Genomic DNA, 15,268 nt, shown 5'->3' with positions numbered 1-15,268 from the left:
TACAATATTACGACTGTAACTACATGGAGAGAGAGATATTTGCTGATCCCTCCACATAAAGATGACCTTCTGTTTTATGTCAGGCCACATTTATGCTCCTTGTGTCTCCATAAAACCTTACTTATGGGAGTCTATCTGGGGACCCATGGCACCTAGGGAGAATAAAGTCATATTTTTTGTTCTGGATATCACATCATGGTATTCACATTAGTGCGTGATGGAGTCAGGTTTTCGTCCAGTGTCTGTCTTTTTATCCGTTTGGCAGAATCTTGTTGGCCATTTCATCATCATGACACATAAAATTGGCACGTCTGAAATGATTAAGATAAGAATTAACTTACATAAGCAAGGAGGTAAGCTTGGGTTTACTGAGATCTATGGCTAACCTGCTGGGTTGAGTATTGTCTGATTGTTTTTGAGATATTGCATTTGCTATAACAGCCAGCTTTTTCTGTCTGAGGGCAATAAATGTATAACTAAAGTTTTGAATAGAATACTGGTTGTCAGATAATACTATATACGATGGACACACCAGAGGCAAACTTTTGGGAAATTAGACAATACAACTTTTATAAATTGGGTCAGAATTGTTTTTGATTGAAGCGTGTGAGGAACTACTTTGTATTATCAAGGAATAAAAGTAAGACTGTATAGAGTTATAGATTGCAGATGAATTAGATCTGGAGAAATTTAATCACAAGAGATAGAGGGTGAAGGCATATATGTAGATCTATTACCGATTATTTCTCACACATGCATGTACATTGTGTTATATGTATGTGTGGCTCACAACTAAAGGAACAAATGATTCACGAAAATATCAGTATAATTTGTCTCATTGTCAGTCACTTGTCATAAATTAACCTGTACCCACTCAACACCTATGCATAGTTAGACCTGTAATTGTTTCCACATAAAGTAAACAAACTCTGAGAACTTTCCCACATGGTGAGGTACAAGACTTTGCTGCCCATGATGTGTTTTCTCACTGAACTCCCTGTGGCTAATTTCTTGATGGCTCGTTAAAGTGTACTGAACTGGACAAGGCCAACTGTTAATAGGGAGATACCGTAGGTTATCCGAGGATAGGCAGTAGACCTAGAAGAATTCTACCTGTTGCCATGTGTCTTGGCCCTGAGCCCATTTTCTCCTGTGTGAGTGTCATAAATCACTTCTGCCTGCCTCACCAAGGCCAAGCGACTGTGTACCGTGCAGCTGTAGACATACTTGTAATTATGCGATAAGTCTGATAGCAATCTTTTGTCCCAACATTTGCCAAGTGCAAACAAAAAGAAAAAGTTGGGTTCAGCGTGAGGGCAGGAAAGGGGTCACGGCATGCGGCTGTCCGAGAGGCCGGGTACACACCTGAGTCATGGCCACACACCACACACCTGAGTCATAGCCGCCAGGGTCAAAGTCGAGGGACGACAAAGCAATATACATGTACCTGCACAGGGTCATGGCCATGCCAGAGGCGTAATTTTGCTGTCACGCATAGGTGGTGACTGACTAAGGTGTGGCAGCATGCTCCAAATGCCACTTCTATTTGTAGCACAACTTCTTTTTGGCAAACATGCCCTTGAATATTAGAGCTACTCTTAGACTAATGTATCTTCAATCTTCACTCTCAATTGTCTTACGTAAAAATGGTACATGTAGTTTCCAGGCAACCTAAGATGAAGAGACTTTCTCTGTAGGATTCTGAGTAGGCTATTTTTGTTCTCACTTCACGCATGCGCACTGGCCCCTCAGTAGCAACGTAGCATGTCGAGTGGTGACTCTGAACTTGACACTTGTGGGAACAATAGAAGATACTGAGGATTTAGTGGCTTAGGTCAAAGTTCATGTAGTGATTGCTTTATACACACTCAAACAGAACCAGGAGATTTTGAAAAGAAGGCGAGAAGTACATTTTACAAGCTGTGAGTCAAATGTATATCAAATTTGGAGGACTGTACTTTTTATGAACCTCCTTTTGCATTTCAAGTGTCTACTCTGCAGGTAATTGCCAGCAACAACCTGTTGCTTGTGCCACTGTTCCTACACAGACATGGATCAAATATTAGTTTCTCCTAAGTAAAAAGACTTCAAAAGAATTTCAGGGATCTCTCATAACTTTGTGAAGTGCAGCAAAACCTCGTTCAGGACACAAATCAAACATTTATCCCTGAGAAAATGCAGACTGCAAATAATGCCAGTCATGTTTATCGCAGTAATAAGTCTTGAGAAAGAATGTGAAAACAGGTGGCAATGGCATGCTGCTTGCACTTGGAAAAACACCCAAAATCCCTATTCATTGCCTGCACGGATCTAGCGAATGAATGTTGGGAGGAATGTTTGCATACACAAAGGATCCCGGCATATTTGCCTGCCAGTTATTACACATGCAAGGTTGTAAAAATTCTTCAGATCCTGTCCTGTCTAGACCTTGATGATATTAAATATCAAGTGTACAGGACTGTTGCACACATATCAAACTTTCCCTGATCTTAACAGTCCTCCAACATTAAATTAAAATCAATGGATTGTTTAAACTGTATATCATATGCTGTTAGCACACTAGTCTGACCAGGCTGCTTGTTTATCTACAGTTCCAGGACTCGCCCATCCACACTACATCGAGGCTCTACAGAAAGAGGCGCAGCAAGCGCTCAACGAATACACCATGATGACGCGGCCCCTCGAGACGCTACGGTTCGCCCGCATCCTCCTGATGGTTCCCCTGCTAAGGGGCATCAAGCAGGAACCAATCACGGAGCTGTTCTTCAGACCTCTCATCGCCAACGTTCGCATGGAGGACGTGCTACGCCAGATGTTGTTCACCTGAACATTCCAGAACCAGGAGAGCTGATATCAGAAACATATGAAAAAGAAAACCCTTCCCATTAAAAATTATAAATGACAATGTAATAATTATATTGTCATAAATACTATCAACGCATTAAAAACAAAAAGAAGATTATTGGTTGAAAGTTTTGTTCAGTTTAAAGATATGCCTGGAGAAGCAATTTAGCTGACAGGTTAGATTGTCATAACAAAGGAGCCCATTTCTTTTCTCTGTATTCCAATATGGTATGACATGTACACTCTCATTGGCTGAGCCAGTTTTCACATCAGTTTTTATTGGATGTCATAAGCAGGATTCTCATTGGCTGAGCCAAAGCAATCATGGAAACAAGTAAAAACATATTAAGAGGAAGTGAACAATTGTGTCTTTTGAGTTTAGGAAATTATTCCAGTTCAAAACTGTCATCTGTACAATCTTACACATCCTATACAGTACATACTACATTCATATAACTACAAACCCTTACCCTGTCTTACTGCAGTAGAAGTGTTATATTGTTGTGAGTGATACTCCTGTCACTTTAGCGATATGTCACTTGTATGAGTATGATACAACTGCAGCAAAAAACCTTCTGCTTATGGTCGCATGTCCAGCATGTGTTGTTTTGAGCAGCTGAACTTATAGCTGTAGTGAGTATCACTGTTGCTGTTTCTTGCAGCCAGAGTATCACTGTTGCTGTTTCTCGCAGCCAGAGTATCACTGTTGCTGCTTCTTGCAGCCAGAGTATCACTGTTGCTGCTTCTTGCAGCCAGAGTATCACTGTTGCTGTTTCTTGCAGCCAAGGTATCACTGTTTCTGGTTCTTGCAGTATTATCTAGGGTGCACCCCAGTGTGGTCCACCAAGACCTCCTGGGTACATCCGGTAGACAAAGCAAAAAAAAGGGAAGGAATCTTGTCAAGGCAAAGTTCACAGAACTCCAACCTTGAAACTTTGACGATCTTGCATTTGACTGGTTCAAACAGATCTGTAGATGCTGCTCTATTAGCCTTTTGCGGTGGCCAATCAGGTCAGTCAATTATCCCACACAACTGATCAACTTACAAGTTAGGAGTACCCCCATTTGTTTGATTTTAAGAGGGCTATAGATCGCAACAGTTAGAAAGCAATATCAGAATGACCAAATCTTTGGAGAAACATAAAACAACAACAGACAACAGTTTTATTATCCAGGCTCATACGATAATATTGTTTTCTTCTCAAAGGTCTAACTAAAATGATGAAATTTATAGAAAATGGAGAAGATTGTGAGGTGGTTAAGTGGCTCTTGAGCCACAACTTGAGTCCACAGACAATATATGTCTCAGTATGCCGTGTGAGGCACACTAAGGCCGTTCAGTACCAAGGACAGGTTATCACAAACAAGTTTGTACAGGAGGGTACAGAACCGAGAACAAGAGAGGAGGTGATTATTTTTTCAGCTTGCCTTGATGTGGCGCTATCACTGTATTGCTTACGCACAACTAGCATCTGCACATTACATAGCAGATGTGGTGGCATGTATGTATTACTATTGTAAGAAATGTATGCTGTATGATGCAGAAATATGAATTTTGTGTATAAGATTATAAAGAATAGTATAAGAGGATCTATATATATGTACAACTTTATATATAAAAAAAATAGCTCCTGTTGGGAACAATAGAGTGCATTATTATATTATTGTTAGCATACTTATGCAAGAGGGGGTGTCAAGCCGAGGATATGACGTCACCCTGTAGTTGCGAAACAAGGGTGACATTTGATCATTTTTACATTATTTTGTCCGGTAGCATTCACACCTTATATGAGGACTTTGACTCTTGACAGTTATGTCAGATAAAAGATGAGAAAGACAAACATGGACGTTATTATTATATGGAACATGGACTTTATTGTTGCTTTTAGTTATCTTTCCAAATTAGGCAGTTTTATGTCACAATGCGACCTGAGTCTCATCATTGTACCGGATAAAAAAGTTTTGATAAGGGTCATATCAAACAGCTGTTTTCTTAAAGGTTTGAAATCCAAAAATATAGAGGGAATAAAGAAAACTACCAGGTGTGGGTATACGAGAGGTATTCCAAGTACAAATTATGTAATGTAGGTGGCTTAATTTATTGTAGCATCCAAAACACAAAGAATGGTTTCGTTCAGATACGTGAAGTATCTTTCCTTTTTACAGTCCTTACACTGGTTAGAATCATGTTTTTGTGTGAGTCTTCATTGTACGTCTTGAGAGAAAGGGTTGTACATGCAGAGCTGTCCAATGGGTGTGGCCTTGTCTGTGTGTTGCATTGGCAAGTTGTACTACAGGATCTAAATGCAACACTGGCTCAAAAGTAGAACAAACATGCTACATGTAGAAGTATAAAGTGAGGCCCTTTGCCAATGTGTCCATCATGTTCAATTGATGTACAACACAATAAGTCAAAGTTATCTGCAAAAGCTGATCTCCTCCACAACTTGTAAATGTCGTGTTTTTGTGTCAAAAACACAGCAAGAAAATTATGGTGGTAGAGAACAGTTATAATTCATAGGAAAAACACAACTTTATGCAAGGTGCTGTTTTTTAATCTGGTGGCTGTTGGTTGAGGTTCATGTTGGCTTATGTTTACACAATCATGCAAAATTTGTAATCATCAGATACCGGTACTTGTACTGTCTTTGCTTTATCAGATTGAGAGTGTACATGAAAGGTTTTAAAGTATCAAGGTGCCAAACGTGACCAAGCAAACAGCCACAACTTGTGTTCTTTGTTGGCATTTGAAACAATTTGTATCAGCACAGATTTCTAGCAATGCATGGCATCAACAGAAGAGAATCTTGGAGAGATGACTACATGATTGCATCTCATGCTCAGCTTGTGTCAAAACAGTGTTGACTTTTGTTGCCTGTGTTCATCGCTGTTGCAATTGGCTCATCCTTTTTTATCAGATTGTTGAAGTTCAAATCCTGGATGGATGAATATTTGATCACAAGATAAAAGAGGAGGGGACTGCCCTGAAGTGTAAATTCAGAAAATGAAATTTTTTTTTTCTATGATATTTATTCTGTTCGATTGAACCTGATTTTTCAACAACAAAAATTAGGTACAAAGTGACGTTTCAAGAATACCGACTTTATTTTAGATAGAGAAGACATGGGTCTTCATCAAGTGAACACTGTTTTTCATTCTGGAAGTTTCAAAGGTGGCCAAGCCATTGCTTACTGTATTTGTGTACTGCTTTTTATATGCGGAGTTTGTAAAATGTTAACTGAAGTCCATGTAGGGGGAATTCTGTTGCTACTACCCTATCTCTGTTTAGAAAAAAAAAAAAACTCGTGAACATACAACTTGTGATTTTACAAGGTAAAGATCATACCACAAGTTACAAATGGCTTCTTGATGTTATGCACTTTGTAATTTATTGCACAGAGTTGGGTTTGAATAAAGACTATTTATGCCTTGAATTGAAAGTTGTTGTGTGTTTTTGATGCAATATATTGTAAATAGATTTGCGTTTGCGGGGATTTACTAGTAGTTTCATAGTGGAGGGAAATGGAGTGTGCATGTTGGCTTTAAGTTCACTGTTGAAATAAAACAAGGGGGTAGGCAGGTAGAAGACTGATAAAAAGCATTTTCGCAGTGGTTTTATCTAAGTTTGCAGTGAATCGGTGACCGCAAAAACCATGAGCATTAACCCGCAGCAAAGATGTCAAGAATTACAATAGTAGGCATCTGTCCATCTCACGAGATGATTGTAGCGCCGCTCTGGAGATCACAAAGTCATGGCCCATGGGCAATGTTGGGTGTGAGTCGGACAATGGCCTTCCAGGAAGCGCAGAGACGTTGGGACAACAAACTACACTGTGTAATGATGTGGGACGAAGTTAGAGGTGTGGCTAAGACTAGTTATGTCGAAAGCACAACGCCCAGTTGAACAGGGTCTTTGCGTTTTGAGTACATGAATTGTACTCATTAATTGTAAAAACATACAGTGTGACTCACGTGATAGTCCTATACACGGTACATACACACTGTACAGGCAACATAGCCAAGGCTAATTAATGTACTCAAAATGCAAAGAACCTGTTCAACTGGGCGTTGTGCTTTCGACTTAACTAGTCTTAGCCACACCTCTAACTTTGTCCTACATCATCACACCGTGGAGTTTGTTGTCCCAACGTCAACGTCTCTGCGCTTCCTGGAAGTCCATTGTACCAAGGACATTATGTCCTTGATTGTACTATTCAGGCCATGACTTTCTGTGTGTAACTAGTGATACTCGAATTACTATTCATACTCCAATCATAGTCAAGTTAGTTGTCTATGGTAGGTAAAATTGAAGGGCGGAACACCCCTGAGCAGACCCCCACTTCAAGTGTGCTGGTTCTTTTCTGAAATGTTTGCAAATACTGTGGCTAAATTTATGCATGTCAAAGTAAAAAGACAAAAATTTTGATAAAAAGAGGGAATGGTGAAGTTCCTATTACGTTTAGCCAATATATCCTGGCCAAAAAAGAAGGTAAAAGTGATGTAACAAAAATTCTCCGATGAGGCGGATTTGAACCACCGACCTAAGGATGTCAGCATCAACCACTACAGTCCTCCGCTCTACCAACTGAGCTATCATCGGATCGTGAGAGAACGTGGTCTGCAATAGGATATCAATGTAAGAGTGGAGTATTCTCAAGTGTTGGGGAAGAAAGTTTCGTTTCATAGCCACTACTTGAACGTTGAAGCCAATATCTGCATCATTTTATAACTTTCCAAATGCCAAACTATTCGAAAATGGGCCACAGACAAGTGACAAGCTAGGCTGCAAACTGGACGGGGATAGTCACATCACAGTCATCAGTGAGTCACGTCTCTGAATGAACTCTCAAGAGTCGAAAAGAAGGTCAATAGGTGGAAAAAACGACATCAATCGAGGTTGTGACATCAACAAGATGTTTACCTGCCATTTCTTACCTCCGCAAACTGTACAGGACACAAGGAAAATGCAAAATAAGCATGTTTTTCACCTCATCATAACGCACGTGAATGGAGACCCACAGCCGCGGCTCAAACGCGACACCTTGCGAAATAGTAACAAAGTGCAACGTGGAGTCGTCCCATATGCTGCATTATCAATTTTCACCGCCAGAGGGCTAACTGGAAACTACTACTACCTCTACTCATTTGAAAAATGAATCAAATTCATCCAAACTATCCTTTGAATTTTGCTTTGTAGTTGGACTAGAATTTTTTAATCTGAAAAAAAGATGAGATTTTTCATGATATTCAAACGTGCAAGAAAAAGCGTCGCCCTGCTAAGCAACAGATGCATGATGGGTAATCATGACCAAAGGAGGAAAATATTTTGGGGCGCCACTTTCAGTGTTGTTGTTAGACTCAGTTGGCGAGCATACGTTTCATTTTGCCTCCAGAAACTTATTTCCCAGTGTCACGTCGCCTCTTAGTGGGGCATGTGAGGTGAATTATCCTGGTTTCAACTGATTTGTTCTTCAGCGTCATACCACTGACTTTTTCTGCCAAACGTCCGGGTAGCGAACTTGGCTTCGTGCCCCCCTCCCCCTTCGTGAGCTGAGAAGCCGTTCTGTGGATATCTGGACTTCTATTAACGTCAGATTTCCTGAACAGTTAAGATGTGAACCTGGATCTGTTCTCGTTTTATCTGGAGTTATTCCTTACTGAAGCAGCTGACATTGCAACGATGGCGGATACGTGAGTAGTATCTTCACAAATCACCTCTTGTGGTAGAAAAAAATTATATTATAAGTTGTCAAGATGTCAACTACTGAACTAGGCTGCCCTTACTTCTATGTTTTAAGTCCTTTTGGCAATGAAGAAAAATTTGAAGAGAAGACTGCTGAGCCTCTTATGACCTCTTATCTACAAGGCCTAGTTTTAATTCCAGGTGTTGTTACACTAACATTAGTGTGCTATAATTTAGTATAATTTAAATGTCATTGATCAAAATGATGTGTCAGAAATTGCATTATGTTAGCATGTCTTCTTTTGAAGCTTTGCGCTCATTTTTGTATTTAACACTTCATCAAACGATCAATGATGTAATTTCTTTTTTGTTCTGCCACAGAACTTTACGAGACAAGATCCGTAAGCGCCGCCAAGCCCTGCAGGAGTCGCTGGCTCAGAGCGATGCTGATCCCGACATCTCCACATCCCGCATGGAGGACACATGGGTGAGCTCTCACACAGATACTAGCCTCCACCAGGGGGTATGGATCATAGTAGTCTGTATAATGCAAACTCCAGCTGTCCGGGGGTTTCTCTCCCCTCCCTCTTGGGTTGCGAGGCGGTTACAGGGCGGCGAGCGGCCACAGGAGGCTTGATTGAATTCAGGCTAGGATCATAGGATTTGGCATAGTTTGCCAGTAGAGTCAGTCTACCGTAAGGTATATATTTCCCCCCACACTTGCAAATGAAACCCTCTGGTGGCCAAACTCCCCTGGCAAATATTCTCTCTATAGGCTATAGCTGGCATAGTAATATATAAGTCTGGTAGAGACTTCACATTTACTAGAACTACCACTAGTACCAGTCTGGTCTTATGCAGCTTGCAATTAACACACAAAACTTTATTTAAGGTGGATATAGTGCAAAAAAACCAAGCAAGGACTTTGAAAGTACTACCACAAGCTAAGGAATTTCCAGTATGACATGTTACTGTGATGTTCATGTAATATGTTTGTTTTTCCAGGCATCCAATGATGTGGAGCCGATCAGTCCGCAGCAGAACGGGAAGGTCCCAGCAGCCAATGGGCAGGCAGGAAAGGAACAAGAAGAGGACACGGTGTTGGAGGTAAGAGCGATGGTTGGATGAGCTTGATTTGGGAATGGAAAATCAGTGTTATATTTCACAGGAATGCCAAATTTTACACACAAAGTAGGAATAAACAGTGCATCACATTAAGGGGATCGGGGAGGGAGAAAACAGTGCACAGTCCAATTTAAGTTCCTTATATGAACTCAGGATTTTCATGTCTCTCATTGTAAGCTCATATTTACATCTTTCACAAACAGAGGTCTTTGAGAAAAATTGGAAGGTTGCAATTTGATGACGTCAGTTTTCACTCTTACTCTCAGGTGTTGGATGAAGAAACGGAGAAAGAGAACATGTTACAGGACCTGGCATCACGGAGGAAGACCAGACAGAGAGAGGTAAGTCTTAGGAACATCTTCACCATTCCCATCTTTTGTACGTTTTGCATCATTGTTTCAATCTATATTGTCCATATATGCACAGCATTGCATACACATGATAACCTTGTGGCTTTGTTTTCACATCTTAATTTTTTACGACAAGCCTTCTACTTTCCTTCTAGTTAAACAAGAGTCTACAAGGCACAGTGGAGTCTCCTACAGATGAAGTGGACTCTAGCTCCAAGAAGAGTGAGTTTGACTTCCCTGTTTTTATCCCTTAGATCATTTTGAAGTGTAATGTCAGGTTTTACTATGCAGAAACTCTACATTGTAACAGATTTGACAAACAGTGAAAGGGGATAAGACAGCCAGTAGTGGATTGCAGAATCTTAGAGTGATATTTTCATCGAACTCTTCAGTTTAACATTAAGGTTTCCGTTTGTCACGTTTATAATTTTGATGTGGATTTCAATCATTCCTATATTTCTCCCCTATGCCAAGGCCCAGAGTTTTACCCAGGTACCCCCTTCAAAAGGGATTTTTATTACCCATTGTTGCACAGTACTGTAGTGCTGTTATGTGTATGTCTTTATTACAGTGTTATTGCCAATGTCAGCTGCCTTGACCCTTGACCCTTGACCCTTGACACGCTTGTTTAATCAATGCTTCTTGTATCCTGCTACCATTGTTTTTATCTAGCAACTTGTATGGATGAGGGTGATACTAATATTTACACCCTACAATATATCTATAGTACTCTCGCAGAATAGGCTCTTTCCATGATTGGCTGCATGGCATATCGACATTAATATTACCTTTGACACGTGAAAGACCATATCATATTTCAAGTCCACTGCTGTCCTGCTACATGTAATGATGAATTGCTGGTGATTTGAAATAAGCTTGGTGGGCTGTGAGTCACTGGCTAACACTGCTCCACATTCATCTTTCTGCATACAAACTTAAAAAGAATGTTACATAGCAACTTGGTACACTAGTTTCACATTCCTTTGGCCTCTCTGCATATGAATAATACATGCGCCTTATATCTGCGTTATTGTTGTGTAGTCTGTTGTGCAATTCATGACCTTGGCTTGCTATTCTGTAAAATTGTCACAAAAGGAGCTCATCTGTTCATGGCCAAAGTTTTGTAAAGAAGAAATTGTAATGCTATCAAATGTCATAGAAGAGCTTATCATTCAATAAACGTTGTGTCAGATGACTACTAGAGTACACTACATTCTGCGCTGTGGGGTTTGTTGGTGCTGGACAGAGATGCTTTATCAAATATCTTCTTACAATCATTACTACATTGTAGGATGATGCTAAGAGTATTTGTGCATTTTGCTGTGTTTCAGAGTGTTGCAATGTATACTTTTATGTTTTGTGATTGTTTTTTTGTTCTTGTTGTTGAACAGTGTCTATGGCTGATGCAGCCCTGAGTCTGACCAAGACCAAATCTCCCAGCGGCCTGAACTCCTCTGTCAGGGAACGACTTAAGAACAAAGTCAAGACTGTCAGGGTGAGTGCCTGAACAAAAGCTTCTGCAAGGTTTACTTGTATACTCTAATGATTTTAAATATAAAGAATTTTTTTTCTGTTCTGCATCAAAAAGTAGTGTATAACTTAACTCTTTCTTGAGCTACTGTGCTGTATGTTTCGACTGTTTGAATTTTTTTTTTTTCATGCACTTTTCGTTTTGTCGTTTTTGTGTGCGCAGTATGTGTCCTAGTCTGTATGGACTGACGGACAGTCAGTTTTCATATTGCATCCGGACTGACAGTAGTAATAGTAGTATATAGTAGAGTTGGTTTGATATCATTCAGATAGGTTTATTTGATCAAAAAGCTTTGCTGGTATGTCAACACTGGAACACATTAGCAGAAAGTGTAATATTTCAGCATTATACATGTACAGGTATGTCCATGTACATTCTCGCAGTATGGCCCATTGAATTAATGTTGTTTTTATCTTAACCACCAATCCTATGTTGTATATTTCCAGGAAAAAGTTGAGAGTGAGGCCAAGGAAGAGTCCCGGCCAGCGAGGAAGCTGCGAGCTTTGAGGGAGCGACCTCCCGCAATCACACGGTTTGATAAGGTACGGCCAGATCTTCCCTCATATCCATCAGGGAGACAATCCATGATTTCTGTATAATAGCGCTGGAAATACTGGGTGCATATGCGCTTTTGTGCTCCCAGGATTGGAGCTGTGATAGTAAATTTCATGTAAAGAACTTTTTTGACGGATGGGATGAATTTTTTGTCTGTCTCAACAAGTTCCGTTTTGGGACGAGTGAACGGGTCCTGGAGACAGTCCTATCCATGCACCTAAGTTTTTAGGTTAATGTACTAGTATTCTCAAAAAAGAATACCTAGCCCTGGTATGATATGATGTAGGATCTTGCTACAAGTCTGATCCCACTGACTGAAGCATGTTGGGTCATTTTTTTCCAGATGAGTAAAGATGATATGGAGGCTGAGAAGAGACTAGAAGAGTCACTAAGTGCCAGGTCCAAGTGGAAGAAGGCTGGCAAAGGAATGAAGGTATTTAAGACGTCCCTCTAAGATTACAATTCTTTATTAGCCTTCGCCATGCTGTTGGCAGTGAAAAAAGAATGAAAACATCATTGGCTGCACTTTATTCTTCATTCCAAGTTTCTATCATTAACTTTTGAGAGGTTACACCTTTTAAACTTGAAACACCCTAAACTTGCTGTAAAAAAATGCAGTTTTGAAAGGGAAAGAGACTACAGTGCCAGTTAGCATGCTGGAGGTTAACATACATTTTCTGTGAAACTTTTCTGTCTGTCTGTCTGTCGCCAATCAACTAATTGTCTTTCAGCTGATAACCTACCCTCATTATAAACCAACTACGAGGGGTGATGAATAAGTTTTCAGCCTCACCCAGAAATAAGGTGCACAACTCAAGTTTTGGGGCATAATTATGTAGTATGACATCTTTTAGCAATATCCACCAAACTTCAAATCATTATGATCATCACTTTACAGACGACACTCAGTAACATTAGGTGAGGTAGAAGGATAAAAACATGGACAATTGAGCTGTGACTTAAGGTGTGTGGGCCAACTTGCTTTGCTGAAGGGAAGAAGGTAATCTTTATCAAACATTTTGACAATGTCTTCGAAGATTTTATGCCAATTCATGGCATGAAGAACTCGACCCACACAGCTCTGACCACAGTGTACCCTTGTTTTTCTCGTCACTTACCTAATCGTTTTCAAATTGACGTCAAAGTACATGTATTGGCCACAATAATGTGAAATTTGGGGGATATTTCTAAAAGATGTCAAACTACATAATCATGCCCCATAATTTGAGTTGTGCACCTTATTTCTGTGTGAGGCCGAGGACTTATTGATCACGCCTCGTACATACCAATTAAAGGCATCCAGAGCATTTTATGTGGCTTGAAAATTGGAAATATTCTAGTTGCTGTAATCTTTATGAAATTGTCATTTAATGCCACTGTTTACCACATTTGCGTGATGATTACATGTCACAAGCGCTCAAAAGCCACGCGAAAATAAGCTACACAATGACCCCTTTAGTTTCACGCGCCTAGTGTAATTAGATTGAAACAGAACTCAAAACGGTTTTTTCGTCGGTAATGGACCGTTCCCGTCGAACACCATATAGAACCCCCTGTTCTATTTGGAACACCTCCGTCAAAAACAGCGCTAGTGGGACAGAAATGACAATGCATATCTGGGACAGATATCTCACTGCATTGGCTACATGAATACCCAAGAAAAAAACGAAATGAAAAAGAAAATATCTCGGGCACTCAAGGGGACGGAGCTTACGTAACACATTGCCAACTACTACCAAGTCCGTCTCTCGTGTACTTGTGCGTTATTCCTGTGTTCGACTGGAACGGTCAGTTCTCTGCAAGTTCCGGCGACGGGACGTCACGTTCCAAGAAGTCGGAAAATTTGAGAACAAAAACGGCGGCGCTGACAGCGCTTGGATTTTTTTTGAGTGCTCAACACACAGCGACATCGCATCTTTGCTCCTTGATTATCGATATGTAATGGTATAGTGTTATTGAAACTTACTATGTGTAGAAATGGCTAAAAACTGGAGTTTTTTTATTTGAGTTTGAAGCCACATAAAGTGCTCTGGGTGCCTTTAAGTAACTCCAGTCCTCCTACTAACTATTCGCTCCTACTGACTAACTTGGTCATCAGTAATCCAATGTCAGTCATTGCTGGCCCTTTGTCATTGAATCATTTCATCAATTAAGTAATAATTGATTAATCATACAAACCAGTCAACCAATAAGAAATTCAACAGTTAAAGGCACCCAGAGCATTTTATGAGGCTTGAAAACAAGAAATATTCTAGTTGCTGTAATCTTTATGAAATTGACATTTAATGCCATTGTCAACCAGACTTGCGTGCGGATTTCTTATCATAAGTGCTCAAAAGCGGCACAAAAATAAGCTACACGGTGATCTTTTAGTTTCACGCGCCTAGTGTAAATAGACCGACACCATAGCCCCGCCCACCTCCGTCAAAACGTAGAAATGCAAAATTAAAGCATAAAGATGCAAATCTTTGACAGACATGCAGTCACTCTCTCATTGGTCGAACCGCTAATTGTGATGGACAGTCGGGATCAATCTATTAGGGCTTGGATTTTCTATCAGTTCTCACCACACAACGACATCGTATCTTTGCTACTTTAATGTCGATGTGTAATGGTATAGTGTTATTTAAACTTACTATGTGTAGGAATGACTAGAAATTGGAGTTTTTTATTCAAGTTTCAAGCCTGATAAATGCTCTGGATGCCTTTAACAACATCATGATTCGTAGTAACTAGTTGAAAGATTGTTGGGTATAACTCATAGAAAAGAATATTTGGTTTTGGCTGCTACAATGTATGCCATAAGCCATAAACTACATGTAGTACTACAAATTGTTGAAAAAAAATTCAGTCTAAGTTTTCATTTCTTTGATGGTCCCCTTGACTAAACCACAGCCTTTCCTGTCAATCACATACTTCTCATTTTCCTACCTTTGCTAACGAAGACCATTTTTAGATTTTTAAAAGATTTATATGATGATGTGGAAAATGAAGAAAAAGATTATTTAAAGTTATGCTTTCTAAGCTGCATGCTTATATCATAACTAATGGCAGGCTAAAAGTGGATTGCAAGAAACTCAGCTCAACTATAAATACAAGAACTAAATAATATAGTTCTATCATTTCTACTGTAATTTAGTTCAAGTGTGGATGTATAATGTATTATGTAGCAATCCCTGT

General features: G+C 39.9%; 2 protein-coding genes and 1 non-coding gene across 7 annotated transcripts in view; 2 read left to right on the top strand and 1 right to left on the bottom strand.

The window, feature by feature from the left end:
* Positions 1 to 4,720, top strand: part of LOC136427669 (nuclear receptor subfamily 0 group B member 1-like) — a 38,515-nt gene extending 33,795 nt beyond the window's left edge. For all 5 annotated transcript variants that reach the window (XM_066416716.1, XM_066416718.1, XM_066416717.1 and 2 more), the window contains one exon: positions 2,592 to 4,720. In XM_066416716.1, the coding sequence (XP_066272813.1) occupies positions 2,592 to 2,827 (236 nt within the window). In that variant the 3' untranslated portion in view covers positions 2,828 to 4,720. The remainder of the gene's footprint in view (positions 1 to 2,591) is intronic.
* A 2,637-nt stretch (positions 4,721 to 7,357) lies between these two features.
* Trnay-gua (transfer RNA tyrosine (anticodon GUA)) lies at positions 7,358 to 7,444 on the bottom strand. The gene is given in 2 exon segments: positions 7,358 to 7,393; positions 7,408 to 7,444. It is a non-coding gene; the product is annotated as a tRNA-Tyr (tRNA).
* Positions 7,445 to 8,133: 689 nt separating this feature from the next.
* The window catches only part of LOC136426885 (coiled-coil and C2 domain-containing protein 2A-like), a 32,181-nt gene continuing 25,046 nt past the window's right edge, over positions 8,134 to 15,268 (top strand). The window contains exons 1-8 of the mRNA XM_066415605.1: positions 8,134 to 8,535; positions 8,909 to 9,014; positions 9,533 to 9,634; positions 9,919 to 9,993; positions 10,158 to 10,224; positions 11,394 to 11,497; positions 11,980 to 12,075; positions 12,432 to 12,521. Coding sequence (XP_066271702.1) covers positions 8,525 to 8,535; positions 8,909 to 9,014; positions 9,533 to 9,634; positions 9,919 to 9,993; positions 10,158 to 10,224; positions 11,394 to 11,497; positions 11,980 to 12,075; positions 12,432 to 12,521 — 651 coding nt within the window. The 5' untranslated portion in view covers positions 8,134 to 8,524. The remainder of the gene's footprint in view (positions 8,536 to 8,908; positions 9,015 to 9,532; positions 9,635 to 9,918; positions 9,994 to 10,157; positions 10,225 to 11,393; positions 11,498 to 11,979; positions 12,076 to 12,431; positions 12,522 to 15,268) is intronic.

The sequence above is a fragment of the Branchiostoma lanceolatum genome, chromosome 2 (assembly GCF_035083965.1).
Source record: "Branchiostoma lanceolatum isolate klBraLanc5 chromosome 2, klBraLanc5.hap2, whole genome shotgun sequence".
Taxonomy (NCBI): Eukaryota; Metazoa; Chordata; class Leptocardii; order Amphioxiformes; family Branchiostomatidae; genus Branchiostoma; species Branchiostoma lanceolatum.
This window is presented reverse-complemented; position numbering and strand designations above follow the sequence as displayed.